Source organism: Rhea pennata, chromosome 4, assembly GCF_028389875.1.
Source record: "Rhea pennata isolate bPtePen1 chromosome 4, bPtePen1.pri, whole genome shotgun sequence".
Lineage (NCBI taxonomy): Eukaryota > Metazoa > Chordata > Aves > Rheiformes > Rheidae > Rhea > Rhea pennata.
The window spans coordinates 30258947-30272848 of NC_084666.1; the positions used below are offsets into that span (position 1 = coordinate 30258947).

The 13902-nt window shown below is 36.5% G+C and overlaps 2 protein-coding genes across 6 annotated transcripts in view; one reads left to right on the top strand and one right to left on the bottom strand.

Moving 5' to 3' along the window:
- The window catches only part of PPAT (phosphoribosyl pyrophosphate amidotransferase), a 47919-nt gene that overhangs the window by 26363 nt on the left and 7654 nt on the right, over positions 1–13902 (bottom strand). The window lies entirely within an intron of this gene.
- PAICS (phosphoribosylaminoimidazole carboxylase and phosphoribosylaminoimidazolesuccinocarboxamide synthase) overlaps positions 1–13902 on the top strand; it is a 42436-nt gene that overhangs the window by 9812 nt on the left and 18722 nt on the right. For 3 of the 5 annotated variants that reach the window (XM_062575616.1, XM_062575617.1, XM_062575619.1), the window contains 7 exons: positions 465–554; positions 5456–5542; positions 8478–8549; positions 9231–9632; positions 11057–11122; positions 12430–12620; positions 13661–13723. In XM_062575616.1, coding sequence (XP_062431600.1) covers positions 465–554; positions 5456–5542; positions 8478–8549; positions 9231–9632; positions 11057–11122; positions 12430–12620; positions 13661–13723 — 971 coding nt within the window. The remainder of the gene's footprint in view (positions 1–464; positions 555–5455; positions 5543–8477; positions 8550–9230; positions 9633–11056; positions 11123–12429; positions 12621–13660; positions 13724–13902) is intronic. The other 2 variants (XM_062575618.1, XM_062575620.1) reach the window with 2 other exon arrangements.

The window sequence follows — 13902 nt, forward strand, 5'->3', positions numbered from 1 at the left end:
CTACACCATGCAGGAGTTTAAACATTTTTATTGGTACATACAGCCAGAAATAGGCCTGTTGTTTAAGAACAAAGATAAACTTAAAACTGTTTATTAGAGAGTAAGAATTTTACACTGTAGAATTTTGAAGATGGTATTATGGCGACCAAACATAAGACTAACAGTTAGTAAGTGAACAGAAGAAGTGAGTAAGAGCAATACAGAACAAAGATGAGTGTTACAGTCGCTGCCTGAGAACGTACCTAAACCACAGGCTGCTGAGAACTAGCAGTGCATTCTGAGGGCAGCTTCACGCTACAGCTGCCCTGTTTCTAGACTCTTTCCATAAGCAACTACTGCTGACTACTGGCATAAACAAGATCCAAGCTAGACAGATCTCGTGGTCTGACATGGTCATGTACGAGGATAGTACTTACATAGTACACTGATGTGGTACCCTAATTAACACAGCATTATTTACACAGAAATGCCTGGAGACAGAGGTGAAGAAGACTCTATTAGTAATATGTCAGAAGACCTACGGGTTGCAGACATAAAGAAAGTTTCTGACTCAGGTAAACTTGAAAGTCTTTTTATTTTATACAAAACCCTAAATTTAGGAAGCTAAAATGGATTTCTAAAATAAGTCCACATTGCAATGACAGTTAGAAACTGCAAAGGCCTAAAAAGCTTTTAAACAGGACATAACATCAGAGTGATAGCCATACATTTAATAAATAGAGGCATATATATATATATACACATTCACAGTGAACTCCTCTGCTAAATTTGATAAAAACAATCTATTAAGAATTTTTTTCAAAGATTCAGGGACCAGGATGTAAGGAAGAAGAAACTATTAGTCTAAGTTCAGTGCCATGTATTACTGCATTTACTTAAATTATGTCTTGCCAACCTTTAGAACTGTTAAGTATCCTATGCAAAAATTAATGTGGTATTCTTTTTTTCACAGTATAACTTTGATCAATATTTAATGTAATTATGCTCACATCGGGGGATCAAAATTTCAGTTAAGAGTGTCACTATCATCTGTTTTATGCTGACCACCGAATGTGAAACTCATATGTTCCTTTCAAAGGAACATTATGTTTTACATCTGAAAACTCAACGTTCTGGGGAAATGGGAGTTTAACATTCACTGGAGAAACATATGAAGGTCTTTCGGGGAGGCTAACAGACTTGACTCTTCACAGTAAAGATTATCTCATGATCTTCTATAGTAGCATGAGGCATAATATGCTCATAAATAAGGCATTAAGGTATAGTCTTACAGAATTTAAAATGGTCTAATGTGAACATGAAAGGTTTTAATGTCAAATAAAAAATCTTCTGACAGAGTATGTTACTGTAAATACTACTCCAGAGAATCTGGCGGCTCTGCATATAACAAACAAAACAGCTATGACAAGTAAGTAAAGGTATGGTTGATCATGAGAAGTAATTTGAGGTATACTGGACAACAGCATTCTTGCCTTATGGAAAATATATAACTAAAGGATATAACTAGCCTTTACCAGATCACCATGGCCACTTGAGGCATTTATTAGGGAAAAATAGGTTGTGATGAAGAGTGATTTCCTATAGGGACCTCATTTTGAGAGAGACAAAATATGTAAGAGATCATAAATAGTACTTGTGGGACCCAGTTAAGACTGCCTGTAAAATACACCATACCACATTTTCTCTGGAAGGAAGCAAAATTACTACACATATATGGACAGTGGTAAGACACTGTAATAAAAAAGAGGTTTGATAGTGCTATTGCACTGTCCTCTGACAGTTTTCAACTGGTTACAGCTCTGCAATATTGTATCTTTCTGAATCTTCTAAATCAGTTAATTAAAAAAATGTTAACTGAGTATTTCCAGTAAAGTTTTGCATACTCATTTTTGCTGCTTCAACATTCCTTTAAGGTATTTTGTGGATACTGGCTATCTATAGCCTACCTTATTTTGGCAAGGATTAAAATAGCAAGTGTTTTAGATGTGTCTCTGGCTCAGCCTATCCTACTAAAGTTCTAACTTCTGTGGAAAAAAGGCAAAAACACTGCACTCTACCTTAATGTGATGCTGTTTTTACTTTCCAGATTCTTTCCCTTGTTTCTGTATGAACAATACAGACTAAAATCATTTTAATTAAAGGTGATAAAAACCAATTAGATTTATTTATGGTAACATAGTAAGGTATTATCTAATGCAGAGAAAAGATGTATATTTTTTAATTTACAATATCATGGAGGTCTTTATTTTCTGATTGTGGTACATGCCTTTCCTGGATCGCTCAAAGGACTTTAAAGTGAAAAAGTGGTAGTTTATGAGATTGTATTACATTTATATTCATAAGTTCATTTGCTGATTAATAGTGAAAAATGCAATCAGATAAGGATATTACATTACATGGGTTTTTTGATTTCAAAAGTATAGCTTTTAAGTTGTGACATTCTTAAAGAGTATTCCATTTTCAACTTAATTGCCATAGAAAACTGTTTCTCAACAAGCATGTAATTGTAATTTATATATACACTCAGCTGTGACTTTTTTTTAAGAATTGCAAAAAAAATGTAATATAAAAATTTAGAAATTCAGTTAACTGTGCACTGAGGTTTCACAGGACAGCTTTTTCCTAACTGATCATAGCTCTGTAGTCTGAGCTATGGGCAAACCTTGTCCAGAAACATAGCAGCTAACTTGGGCAGACATCAGCTTTCTGTCTACTGTAGAAGAACATAAATGTACAGAAATGCATATGCATCAGATACTACATGTGGATCTGAATTATTAATCATTGTAATGCTGTCACAATTGCCAATCTTTATGAAATATCCAATCAAGTTTGCCATGCATTCTTTGTAAAGGAAGATACTCAGATGTTATTAGTGTTAGTCAAAGTATTAGTCAAATCAGCATTAGCCAAAAGACAACAAACCAATTTCTAGTTATTTGATGTTTCACTGGGTCTTTTTTCTCCCCTGACCAAATGTATTCACACTCAAAGAACAGCAAATGGCCACCTGAGAAGGAATACAGATAAATACATCCTTAGAAGTTCTTCTGTAGACTGCAATTGAAATTTCTCTCACACCATTGCACCGAAGTAGCTTCTTCTACAGACTGCCAGCAGAGGGTGCAGGAGCATTGTATCAATCACAACAAACATTTAGTTTTTGGCAAAAGGCACCAAGGAAAGCAGCCTAGGGTTGCCGCCATTTTCTCTTTTCTGATAACAGATATCTATATTAAATCAATCTGGAAGTAAAACAATATTTAGTCATTTTGACTCACAGTTTTTATTTCCTTGGATCACTTTTAAGGATGGCTGATTCCAGAAATCTGTTCAGAAGATCTGATTGTTTGAGTTTGCGGAAGTAACAGTGGTCAGTGCAAACTCAATATACATATACATTCCAGATTTGTCACAGAATATCCACTATGACCACAGACCTTGTGATTTTTGATTAAATCTGTGATATTTGGTTAAATCTGAACTGCCACATAACAGATCACTGGATTATGAAAAAAAGTATTCTAAAGAATGTTAGTATACTGTTGTGCTTTAAAAAACTACAGTATTTTGCTTCAAACAAATGACTTGTCATTATTTTTAAAGATTCTTGGTGTCCCTTAAGCTTTGCTGTATATCTCTCTCAGGAATAAACTGAAGTCCTGATACTGCCAAGATACTGCTGGTTGCAAAGGGCTTCTTAAAAATTGATTACTTAAAGTTAAGATCTTAAATCTGTACATATTCAGGCACTTAGTCTGGCTTCTTTTGAATGATTGCTGCCTTGTGCTTGGAATTTTTAAAAGTACAGACATAAAGCCAAAAGATAATGTTTTAAAACATCTGCTAACAACTCCTCTCAAGAAGAATGCTTCAGAAAAGTGCCACAGCAGAAGTCCTTGATTGTTCACTGGCATAGCCTGAGGCATACTCAGTCTGCAGAAAAAAAAGTCACAACTGTGCATCCAGAGTTGTTTGCATCCAGTTCCACAGCTCTGTGTGACAGAGACTGCAGCAAATTTGCAAGCTGTTAAAAGAGTTATCACAAGGCACACAGGGAAGAAGTGTTCCCTAGTTTTGACATTCTCTGCTCCCTGTTTGTACTACGCAAAACATAGATGAGGATAAGGATTAGCAGACAAATTCCTACTCCTCCCTCATGAGCAGAGGAAACAGGATACATAGTGATAATAACACAGTGTGCAAGCGGAATGTAGCTAGTATCAGTTTGAGGGAGTAAAAGAGATCTACAGCATTGCTCTGGTGGCCTTTTGAGCAACGCGTCAAATACAAAGTAGAGGATAAGCCTGTTTGCTGGCAAAAGTTTATGCCTTGACTAAACAAGGGGGATGGAGCTGCTATGTTTTATCCATGTGAGAAATTGTTGACTGTTTGCTTCGTTTGGCTTAGCCTTTCTCTTCTCATGCTCACCCCAAAACTCAGAATGGTGGTTAGAAAAAAGCCAGGCCAGGCCAGGCTATCTATATTTTTGTCTTACAAAAAAAGGAGCATGATGCTGCTCATGTCATACAGAATGTCTGACACAAACAAGCGCACTTTGATTTGGGAGAATAATTTTTAATAAAATATCCAGCTACAGAATATATTTTATTGCTAAATACTTAGAGGCAATATTCTTGAATGGACTGAGAAAAGGCCGGGAGCCAGATACTGCTGCCATTGATCTACAGTGTGGCCTTCAGCATTTAATCTCTGTACCCCAGTTTCCTCACCTGGAAATGAGGATCTGAAAGCCTACTTGCATCATCTGCCAGGGCAAAGGGGTGGAGTTCTCCATTAAACACTAGGGAACCAATGGAAGAAGAGTAGAGCTCTCCTCCCCACCAAGGTGAGAGCAGGGCCACGGGGCCAGGGCTGTGTGCTTGCCCAGGCCCCGTGTGACGTAAACCCTTCCACCAGCTGCAGAAATGCTGATGCTCTCAGGGCAGGAATTTAATACTTTGTCTTTATCATCCAGGCAGAACACCATGATGCTCAGTCAGTGAAAGCAACCTTGTCCTTTTGAGGTCTAATTCAGTGACTCCTGACAGAAGTCACAGGCAGCCTTTATGAAAGTCATAGTCTTCCCTGTTCTGCTGCGTACAGGGTCACCAGCTATTAAACATGTCTTACAGAATTTATAGAATGGTTCTGTGACTGTGGTTGTAAATCCCTGATCCAGGTTTAAATAACTTAGGGTTTGCACATTTCATTCATAGACTGATCTTGAGCAACTGTTATACGGTGCTCTGGATTTATTTTAATCTACAGCTTCAAATTGAAGTGCTTAGATTAGGCTTTTAAGCAAACTGCTGAAGAAAGGAGACAATCTTAATGAATTAAAATATGAAAACTTTAATAATAGTTGTCATCATTGCAGACTTCCTGAAGTTGGTGATACGACATAACTGAAGGCCTTTTAAATTAACGAGAACTCTGTAAATTTTTTGCACAGAAATCCTCGAAGATGAGGAGGACTTCACTAATACCACCCAGGCAGCTCTGGAAGCCACACAAATAAAGAAGGAGACAATTGACATAGGTGGGTCAATGACATACTCATGATTAGAACAGCACATTCTACTTTACAAGGAACTGCATATTTCTAAAATTCACAGGATATTCCCACACACTATACTGGTTCTATGTCTGGGTATGACAAAACGTGTTTCTGTTTGTTTTTAAAGTGCAAAAATGCATAAATGCATGAACATTTATCTCTCCTTCCCTCCCACTATAAAAAAAATTTACTTCTCCAAAAAATATACTTATTATGCTAGATATGATAACACTTCTGCATTTAATTGTGACACAAATACCATTTTTTCCGTAAACAATTACTAGAGAGGATAAAATGGAATGCTAAATAGCTGCCCTAGAAACATATTTTATACCTCATCTGTCTTTTCAAACTAATTCATGATAGGTAGTGCATTTAATTTCATTCTGTTCACTATCCAGCAATGGCCATAGATAGTCTGAATTATTTTAAACATGAAACTAAAATCAGAGATTTAGCAGTATGTAAAAGTCATACATTCATTATCAGGTATTCAGGAGAAGATGTTTTTTTTATTAAAAATGTTAAAATTAGACACTGGAAAACATTAATATGTTAACATATGTTAATATGTTAAGGATAATCATTTTCTGGAACTAATGATCTAGAAACCATGGAAGGTCATGAAAAAATGTATTACAGGAAATGAGATTGCTTGGAAATCTATTGGCCTGACATCCTAGATCAAAATATAACTATTAGGGTATTTTTTACATCCACAAATTAATACAAACAATAGAAAATAAACTATTATAATGATTCTGCGAACCATAATTATTTGTCCTTTACTTTGAAAGTTTTTGTTATGAAAATATTTCTATTGTGTAAGGCAGTATTCTGTGATCCAGGCAAGAACCTCCTTCTTAGTGATTATGTTGGTTGGAGTTCGGATGTTCAGAAAACAACAGAGCTGTTACAACTGTTTACATAGGTTGTTGTTGATGTAAGATGAATTATGAAAGACAATTGTAAGGCCTATAGACTGAGGATAATGTTAAAGCAGTTCCATAAGAGCAGTACCACACAGAAAACACAAGTTACATTGAGGATAACATAAAACTTTGTCCTTGAAAGTTCAGAGACACAGCAAGGTCACACTAATGTAAAGAGAACAGTTCATACAGAATGACAGAATAAAATGTCATGTGAATCAATGGACTGCCTTATTAAACAAACAAGTTCTCTGTTCTTGTTATGTAATAGCCATTAGAGGATAGTAATCACTTGAAGTCAGTGGTACACACATGCCGCTGCCGACAGCAGAAAAAGATTAGAAGGGCAGCATGGTTGAGAGAATGAAAGCAATGAAGCTATGGAACGTGGTTAAAAAAATCACTTAAGAACTCAGGAGCAGAACTATTGCTCCCCTTCTGTCTACGGTTGTATTTCCAATAGCCACAAGTCTTAAAGGGAGATGCAAGAATTTTCTTGAGTTATGGATTAACATACTTATGAAAGAACACTTTTTTTTTCTCACACAACAAGTAAATCACACATAGAATAATGGGATTTTAAATTCTGACTCTGTTTTCCTTATTTATAGAATTTAAAGCAGCATATTGGTTATGAAAACAAGCATTTGCCAAATTGTCTAAGATAGAGCAAAACAATTATACAAAACTATTACAAAATAATTAAGTCTAAGCATTAGTTTGGGTATTTATAGCAAGTACCATTATAAAAGGTACACAAAATGATCCACTGCTGATTTACCAACATCTGGTATTTCCAACAGTATCTAAACCATGCACACAGTTTTTCAAAACATACAAAGATTATTTACTTCTGTCCTTTATTGAAAACTTTTTTTGAAGATAGTTGGTCTATGACATCCAACTATTCAAAACTATGACAATTCACAGAACATGAGAATGTTCCAAGCCAAAAAGTAATTCCACACAAAAATGAACTTTCAGGCTCAGGGAAGTTCAAACACACAAAGAAAAACCAGTCAGCAGAGGTGGGTTCTGATGTCCACAAGTGGTTTCAGGAATTCTGAGAGCTCTTGCTCAGCCAGAATATTATTTCTGAAAAGAGAGGTTTTTATGCTGTAAATGACAGCAAAGGTATTGTAGCCTTAGCTTTGCTGAGAAAAAAGAAATTGCTATGTAGACATGTGGAGAAAGAATATAATGATGTTTCTATCCTGTTTGCAAAACAATTTTGAAGAGAACTCACGTGCAAGTAGAATAAAAAATAGTTCTGTCTTCCCCAAAATGCTGTTTTCTCATTTAAGCTGTACAAATGGTTTTGGACAGAGCCGTTCCTGCATACAGAAGGTGCAAATTACATTAAGGCTAAAGATCTCGACAAAGGCACTAATGAATTGTTTGCTTTCCAATTTTTCTTCTGTTTATGTTCTCTCTGTCTCAAAAGTTCTACATCAGAGACTGGCCTTTTATCCGAAAGTATATAAACATGGCCGTCTCCTAAAGAAAGGCAAACGCATACAACCTTTTCCACAAAAATCTGACATTTGTTCCCTCCCTCCTTTCCTGAATCAGGAACACCTCAGAACCCAAATTTGAAACAAGCCTATTGGAATGATCTCTAAATGACTATTTAGTGGTAAACAGGTGAGCTGAACAGAGTAAGTAGGAATAAGGAGGAAATGTTTCTTTCCCGTTTCTTTCTGATGTATTAGGGAAGTTCACAAAGATCTGTGAAAATCCATACTCAACAGTATGAAATGAAGCTTATGCAATCATTCTGTCTGGGCAGGTCTGCATGCATATACTTGTGCTTGTCATTCCTCCTATTAACATTTGAACTGAGTGGACAATTGAATAGAATCTGTTGCCTCAAACACTAATAGTTTATGACATTTTTAATTTAAGTGTTACCTGCAGAACATGAGAATAATATTAGTTATTCAATTGTCTAAATCTATTGTATTTAAAACTGCATGTTTCTTTAGATGATGATTCTATAAGCACTACCTCAGAAGACAGATCTTGTACGCCAGTAGCAAAGCAGATAGTTGGAACAGGTGAGTATTTAGTTCCATGCATTTTCTCTGAAACAAAATCCCATTGTAATTACAATATCAAGAACCAGAGCTACCAAATCTCTACTGTAAACACAACTTCTCCTATCTACTTCTGAATTCAGTTTAATTTTTATCACTAAACCTAATAATTAATTTCATATCTCCATTCCCATGCATGAGCAAAATTTGCATTAATACTCTAGTTCAACTTATTTTATGATTAGCACCTACCTACCTATAAACAGCTGCAAACAAGAATATTTTTTCTTCTGTTGAATTGCTGGAAGCATTTTCCTCTGCATGGTATTTTTTCTTCTCCTTCTAATTTTAAACAAAACTGGAAAGCCATTTTCTTATCACTGTGGATACATTGTTGCTTTTAAAGCTTATAGGTTATTGCTTTTCTGTGTTCCAATCAGTAACAAAATTACACTGACAAAAATCTGGAATTTTAGATGCCTTCAAGGAACAAGAGATTTAATCTGCTATGTATGTTGCATATTTAAGTGATGTATGACCACATATGGGTATTCACACTGCAAAGTTCAAAGATTTTCATAATAAGAGATTACTATGAAAGTTAATTAATCTTCCAGCTCGCTACTGAAACATTAGCTAGAAATATACTTGTATTTCTGTGTACTCAGCAATACTCAGTTATTGTTTCATTTATATTTTCAGACAATCAAATTCCCTTGGATGAAGCACAAAATCACTTTAAAGTTATTACGGTTAATGATACTGGAGCAGGAAAACACTGGAGTGATAATGAAGTCAGAGCTCTGATAAACATATGGTCAGATGAAAAGATACAACAAATGCTTGAAGGAGCCACAAGAAATAAAGAAATATTTGAGGAAATTGCCAGAAGGTTAATGAAACGTGGAATAGACAGAGACTGGAAGCAATGTCGCACAAAGTACAAGAACTTAAAATATGAATACCGAGCACTGCAGAAAGAAAATGAACATCATGGTAATCCCAGAAGAAGAATGAGGTTTTATGATGAAGTTGACTGCATCCTAAGAAGACAGCCTCTAGGTCCAGCAAGTTGGGGATGTGAAAGTTCTAGCCTCCCACCAGGTACTAAAAACTTCAGTAATGAGTTACAGCTTTTAAAATTAAAGTTGCCTGTTGACCCATGCTACAGAAGTGAGGTATGTACCCAGAATGGCTAAGGAAAATAAATGTAGAACCTGTATCTGCATGGTCAAGCAGGCAATATTCACAGAACAGAAATGGTCTTTGGAGGAAATTAGAGTAAGGAATTTAACAAAAATTGAAAACATTTGAAGTGTTCAATGAGATTCTTGGAGAATTTTTGTGTGAGCTTCAGTGAGATATATTGAAATGGGACTAGACAAAGTGACAGGTTACACAGGTGGATCAAATAGGCTCGTGAAATGTTATGGATGGAGAGCTGCAAGCACAAAACCAGGTATAACTGTGGAAATATGTAACAATCAAGTCAAATACAAGGACTCAAAAAAGAAAACTTCCATGAATTCAATTTACACCATAGCCTGGAAAGAAAAAAAACGAGGGCAGTCATGTTTATGTGATTGCTAATAATTATTATATTCATTTTGCTAAAGCAGAATCAAACTCAGTTTTATATAAAGAATTTGCTTCTATTTTGGTATCCAAAGGCCTCTGACGTAGGATTTGCAATAGCTTACCTTGTGTCAGCTGTAAAGAGTTCTCATTACTGGCTGACCACTACAACTTGCAGAGGTAGCCATCCCTGTTCCAGGTAGGTTCCAGGTAGGATACTCATGTAGAAGCAGCTTAACCGCTATGCATAATTCCATAGCTTAATGGAATTACGGTAAACTGAACTAATTCTGATTTTTCTCAATATACTAGATAATAATCTGCAATGTCACAAACATTTGTTCAGGAACTGAACCATTTTTTGCAGCACAAGCAAGATGGACAGCTGGAGCAGAAATTGCTGCAGCCCTCAAAGCCAGCTGCCCTCATTCCTGAATCAGAGCCCTAATGTGCTGTCCAGAAGCTTGCATTGAACACCCTAGCACCACTAGTTGAGGCTGGATATCCACACTCACGAGATGACATTGCTGCTTCCCATCTGCCATGGGCTAATGCTAGATGACCTTCTTAAGACAATTTATTCCAATTCCAGAAACTGAAGATATTACTGCTCATTTCTCCCTCTGTGGATGGAATTTGTCAACACCAAGAGTATTTGAGCTAACCTGGCTGCTTTAGATTTCAGCATAATAGGAAAGAACTGTGTAATCTTTCTATGCTGCAAATGCTGATGCAGCAAAAAGGAAAACAGTAAGCTTTAGAAAAAAGCTGTAATTATTAAACTGCTGCAAGCATCCTTAAAGTAGTGTCTCCATCCTGATTTTGGGTGCTAAACAAGCAACTAGAAGACTCCTGTTGTTCCAAGTCACTTGTCTCAGTACTTGATTTGTGACTGACTTTGCTTTTAGGATCTCTTTGCAAAATACCTAGTCACCTTGCTTTTCTGTTCTAAGTTTCAGTGGGAGATATTACAGCAAACACAGGATCATTCGGTGTCAAGAGAAAAACATGGAATGATGGTAAGAGTCTTCTGCCTTTTTAAAGTATCCATGCACTTCTGCAGAACTGAATGCCAGATACTAGTTTCAAGTACTCTAACAGTTTGAAAAATTCCTCTTTCACTAACTCCAAAATTAAATTCTTCTCTCATCCTCAACAATCCCAGAAAGAAATCTCCTGATCAAAATGTGGGCCTTACAGAAAACTGTAATTTATTTCAATACTTATCCCTAAAAATGAGGGAAACATCAGGAAATGGTTCTTCTTTGACCAAATGCCAGAAAATGCTGAGAAGATTTTAGAAAGAAGAATCTATTTTAATAACCTGTGTTTCTCAGAGGAAAATAAGGATGATATCACAGTGATGGATGTGCTTTTTTGTGCTACACTGTGTGTCAGTAAATGCAAGGACAAATCATATGCACGAGAGAAAAGCAATGTAAGACAGTTGTTACCAAAGAGAAAACATGCTACAAGATCACTTACAGAGAAAAGTGAAAGGATGGACAGAAATATATGGTATGCAATCTAATATAGGAAAGGTTAGGAGCTGTTTTCATTCCTGGAAGAACTGTCATGCCCAGTCAAAAAGTCCAAGAATGAGGGATGACAGTTAGCTCCCAGGGATTTTCCTCCCTTATTTTTAATAATAAAATGATGTCTTGTCTACAGACAGATGAAAGAGGGTGGGGCAGGACTCTTTTCACTGATGCCCAGCAATAGGATGAGAGGCAACAGGCACAAACTGAAACACAGGAAGTTCCATCTGAATATAAGGAGAAACTTCTTTACTGTGAGAGTAACAGAACACTAGAACAGGTTGCCCAGAGAGGTTATAGAATCTCAATCTGGAGATACTCAAAAGCTGTCTGGACACGGTCCTGGGCCAGTGTGCTTTGGGGAACACTGTTTGGGCAGAAGGGCTGGACTAGGTGATCGCCAGAGGTCCCTTCCAACCTCAACCATTCTGTGATTCTGTGAAAAAAACAGATCTAAACAACACATTTTTAATTTGACCTTCTCAGTACATCATCACAAACTCTATTAACAGGACTAACACTAAGTGATTAAATATCTAATTGACAATAAATGAAAGTGTAAATATGCAGTACTTAAGCAAAGCCTAAGCTTTAAATATGAGAGATCAGTATGAATAGTTTTAGAAAAAGGTATACTTCATTCCTATTAGCCATTATGCAATTACCCGTTACACAATACCAGACTTAATAGAAAGACAGCATTAGGAAAATCTAGCACGTGCTAGATTTTCAGTCAGCAGTTTGTTGACTTGTGCACTCTTAACAACGTACTTTGCTTTTGTCCACAGAGATGTCACCTGTTCCACTCAAGAAAAGTGCTTCTGAGAACACCATACTCCAGTTTCAAAAACTTTTAACAGAGAAAGTGCATACGGTAACAGAAGGCAAGATGTTACTGTTAGAAAGGCTTTGTAAGCAGGAAGAAATGCAAGACCTCAACAGATCACAGCTGTATGGTGATCCACCAGCCATACAACAGGTTGGTTTAATGAACTTTCTACCAAATTAGCATGCAGAGAGCTTCTCAGATAGTAAGAAATGAAATAACTTATTTGTGAGGGTAGGACATCCACATGAGTACATGGTTGCTCCCCTTTAATATATTCACCTTTAGTCATATAAATTAAAACAAAGTATGAATTTCCATCACATTCCTTGACAATGATCTTTCAGCAGTGATATTAATCTAATAGCAGATACATACCTTACATACTTTGCTTCAGCTACATACCATAATGAGCAGGCTTAATTGAAAGGAAATATCACTCTGACTGATCAATGAAAACACATACACTTAAAACTTCAACCCATCATTTCCAATAAACTTCTCTGTGACCATCCTATCAAGTTAGTCCTATGCAATCAACTAAATAGTTGAAGGCATTAAAGGGGGTTTCTTTTTGGTTAGGCTGGGTTAAGACCAGGTTGAGTTGGGTTAGGCTGCAGAGAAAAGCAACCAACTGCTTTATCAGCATTTACCCTCTTTCTAGCCTGAACACTGCTCTGTGCTAGGGTAGGGATACAGCCCCGTCAGCCTCATGAAGGTATGCCACTATGCAGCAATCAACTGGAGATTCCGTGATCCAGAAAGAAAAGTACAAGAGGTTGATGCCCACCTAGAAGGGGCAGACGTGGGTTCTGGTCCGTGTTCCAAGGGCTCTGGCATGTTAGGAACTATTTCAAACACAAAAATCTTTTACTGGATCTAATGCTTTGTTTCCTTTTCTATGGTTTAGTTTCTTGTTCAACTTTTATGAGAGACCTTATGGTAAATAATTTCCAAAACAGTAAATTTTATCTGCTATTTGATTAGCACTTCCTGAGAGGTCAGAGAAAGATTCCTAGAAGATCAGAATGTTTGGATCATATCCATTTATACAGTGACAGAAACACAGGATTGTTAGAGTGTATGCTTATCTACTGCTTTTCATATTTTACACTGGCTTCTCAGTACAAACACTCTTTGGCTTGTAATACTAAAACCAGCATTGGCTTATTTTTTTTTTCTCTCTTCGCAAGGAGTTGTTTCAAAGATACATCCTTGAACTTGTATCTGTTATGCATACAGAACTGCAGTCTCTGGTAGGTGTACAAGGGATCTGTGCATTCCATTACGGCATATTCTAGAACATGTTGTGCCAAATGAAAAGCTTACCATTCCCAGCAGCACTAAAATCATAGCTTACTTCCCTCCACATGTGAACCAGAAGAACTTATGATCCCACACAATTCACTCCAATGCATTCAAACAGCTTAATTCA